The sequence below is a fragment of the Phytophthora cinnamomi genome (genome assembly GCF_018691715.1).
Source record: "Phytophthora cinnamomi strain GKB4 chromosome Unknown Contig0, whole genome shotgun sequence".
Classification (NCBI taxonomy): Eukaryota; Oomycota; class Peronosporomycetes; order Peronosporales; family Peronosporaceae; genus Phytophthora; species Phytophthora cinnamomi.
In genome coordinates this window covers 1,903,957-1,907,255 of record NW_027150933.1, presented here as the reverse complement: position 1 = coordinate 1,907,255, position 3,299 = coordinate 1,903,957, and the positions used below count along the sequence as shown (strand labels likewise).

At 54.6% G+C, this 3,299-nt stretch overlaps 1 protein-coding gene across 1 annotated transcript; it reads left to right on the top strand.

The window, feature by feature from the left end:
- Positions 1–538: 538 nt before the first annotated feature.
- Positions 539–3,049, top strand: IUM83_01998 (Lysosomal beta glucosidase; the record flags this gene model as incomplete). The annotated part of the gene is made up of 3 exons (XM_067925893.1): positions 539–1,486; positions 1,552–1,642; positions 2,805–3,049. The coding sequence occupies 3 exons, from the start codon at positions 539–541 to the stop codon at positions 3,047–3,049; spliced, it is 1,284 nt and encodes a 427-aa protein (XP_067800592.1).
- Between the last annotated feature and the right edge of the window lie 250 nt (positions 3,050–3,299).

Genomic DNA, 3,299 nt, shown 5'->3' with positions numbered 1-3,299 from the left:
TTGAGCTGTGCCTGGGATCCCTCCATCGAGTAGCCGGTAACCAGGCCATAAGCTCATTATCACAAGACACGCCTGTCGTTTGGATGAACGCGATAGGGTGGCCGACGTAGGATCCTGGCCATAGCTCTGATTCCATGGGTTCGACAATGCGGTGACGAAGCACTGATACTTTGACCTCGAACTCCGGCTCACTGTCACCCGCATCTGGGCCCGCCTTCTTGACAATTGCGCTTGAACCTTGGACTTGGATGACTGACAGGTAGGTAAATCCTTCCAGGATCGATACGTGGGGAGGTCCCACGAAGGCAAGGGCACCAGGAATGACGTAGGACGTTGTCATAGTGGCGAATAGCAGGGTTGAGGTGTTGTCGCGAGGGGTTTGGAGCAGTGACATTTATCGAACTGAGGAGAATTGGAGAATGGTAGACCTACTTAGCTGTGTGTGGAGCTCCGTTACGACCCTTGAGTTCTGATCGGGCGGAGATAGAAGTGGTTACAAAAATCCTTCGTCTTCCCAGGAAACCTGAACATCCTGCGAATGTTCCCGAACTACGACATGTTGTACTACTTCCTACATCCGTTCAAGGCCGCCGTGGACGCTGGCGTGCTCAGCGCTATGGAGAACTACATCTCCATCAATGCGATCCCGACCGTGCAGAACACCAAGGTCATGAACGCGCTGCTACGCGACGACGTGGGCTTCGATGGTATTATGGTGACGGACTACGCCGAAATCGACCAGCTCACGGACTTCCACCGCACGGCCCGCAACGAAACGGAGGCCACGCGACTGTCACTGACCCACTCCTCGATTGATATGAGCATGGTGGCGACGGACACGAGCTTCTACAACGGCACCATGGCGTTGCTGGCGCAGAGTCCGCAGTACCTCGAGCGTCTTAAGGCGTCGGCCCGCCGCGTGGTGAAGATGAAGCTGCAGCTGGGTCTGTACGACACGCCCGTGCCCGGTGAGCAAAACGTGGCTCTAATCGGCAACGGCGATGATGTGGCGTCTGCGCTGCAGCTTGCGCGCGAGTCGATCGTACTGCTCCAGAACTACGACAGCACGCTGCCTCTAGCGGAAGACGCGTCCGTGTTCCTGACGGGCTTCACCGCCGATAACATCGGTCGCCAATGCGGCGGATGGGCGGTTGCCTGGCAGGGTTACCACGACCACGATGGCCTGCTGACCCACGGCGTGGCGGTGAAGACGGGCATGGAGCAAATCGTGGGCAACAACAGCTTCAGCTACTTCAACGGCCTGTATCCTAACGGCTCGTACTCCAAGGCGGACCTGGCCACGGCCAAGGAGATGGCCAGCAAGGCGGAGTACACCATCGCCGTGATCGGCGAGGAGACGTACGCTGAGAAGCCCGGCGACATCAACGACCTGGCGCTCCCGACAGGCCAAGTCGAATACATCAAGGAGCTGGCGTCGACGGGCACGGAGGTGATCGTGGTTCTGTTTGCGCCCACGTCTGCTTTGGTGAGATCCCGGAGAACGTGTACGCTGTGGTGAACAGACTGCTGGCTTGCGGGTTGGGCGGTCAGGCCATAGCTGAGATCATCTACGGCAAGGTGAACCCGAGCGGCCGTATGCCTATCACGTACCCGAAGCAGCCGGCCAACATCGAGATCAGAGGTCCGCCAATACAGTATGATATTGAATTGGATCCACCGGCTGCCACTAATAAAAACTGCAATTTTACGCTAAACAATAATAAAAATTGCTGCAATTTATATCGTATTGGTACAGAAATGGCACAACTTATATCACTTTACAGAGGGATATAGCAGTTGAGATCGCAATTTTCAAGAGAGTAGGCTCAATCTAATGGTGCTAACAGGGAGTTGAACGGCGCCATCAACAGGTTCAGGGAACCCCAGGCGCAAAACTGTCCTGATCCCGTCACTATTAAGATTAAACTCGGTTGATCGGCGATAGAGGTGCTGGTAGTGGTGTCAAATGAGCAGCTCAAACGGGGAATGTATGGGCTGATCGCACGCACACGTGGAAATAGTTATCGTTCTGGAGGTGCATGGCTGTGTAGATGCGCCATAGAAGGATCTCACGAAAACGGCGCCATTCGTCATGGACATCGCGGTCGTACGGGAAGATCGGCATCTTCCACCCCAGGGAGCATCGAAAATCTGGAGCCCATGGTTCTGTCACAACACCTGGGCGGGGTCACACTCGAAGAAGCAATACGCAGCCTCTATAGCCCGGTAGCCAGGGCGCACACAGTGTTGCGCCAGCGATGATACTGCACTCAAGTGACCCTGGCCTACAGACTGGAGGTTTATTGGCTAGACTTTCGGTATTTGCCAGTTGGGGCACTTTTTACAAATTTATTGCCAATAATTGGGTCAATTTTATATTGTATTGAGGTCAGTGTAGTCCAGTAATAAAAATTATATTGGAAAAACTGATTATTTATTGTATTGCACTATTTTTTCCGAGCTCTGATCGAGATGCCATACAACCGCCCGGTGACGACCTTGTGCGAGGGCTCCGACAAGAAGGCGTACGATTGCCCCATGCAGTGGGACTTCGGCGCCGGCCTGAGCTACACGGACTTCACGTACTCGGAGGTTCGTCTGAGCCGTTGGTGTAGTCTCCGACGGAGGGGGTCGACATCGTTCCTCACGCAGAGCAGACTCTTCGGAACGCGGTGTTCTCGACGATTCTGCTCGTTCAGATCGAGGACGTCCATCAGGAGTGTGGCCGCGTCGGCAAACTCCTCGAAACTTGCAGCCACCTGGTTACTTGATAGATCAATTCTGAGTTTTGTGTACTACGAAAGACGCTACGATTGACGTGACCAACTCTGGCAACATGGCCGGCAAGGAGACGGTGATGCTATTCCTCATCCAGTCGTGTCGCTCGTTGAACCTGTCGGCGGTGAAGCAGCTCAAGAAGTTCTCCAAGATCAGCCTCGAGCCCGGCCAGACCCAGGTGGTGAACTTCACGCTGACGTCGGACGACTGGGGAGTATACTACCCGCAGATCGGTCACATCCTCAAGAAGGTGGCGGAGGACTGCGTCTAAGTCGTGGCCATCAAGTCCGAGACTAACTGCGACGTGTACAACGAGACGGCTGTGGCGAACCCGCTGTGTGCCACGTTCACTCTAAGCACGGGCGAGTACCCGTTCGGGACGTTTGAGCAGCCGAGGTAACTTACCACTGACAAATGATCTCCGTTCTGAGCGTGGTGGCCGAAATGCAGGGACGAGTTGTTGAGTAATACATTTGTGTAGATCGTAATCGGTGAAGTGCTTCGTCCGCTAAGGAGCGTAT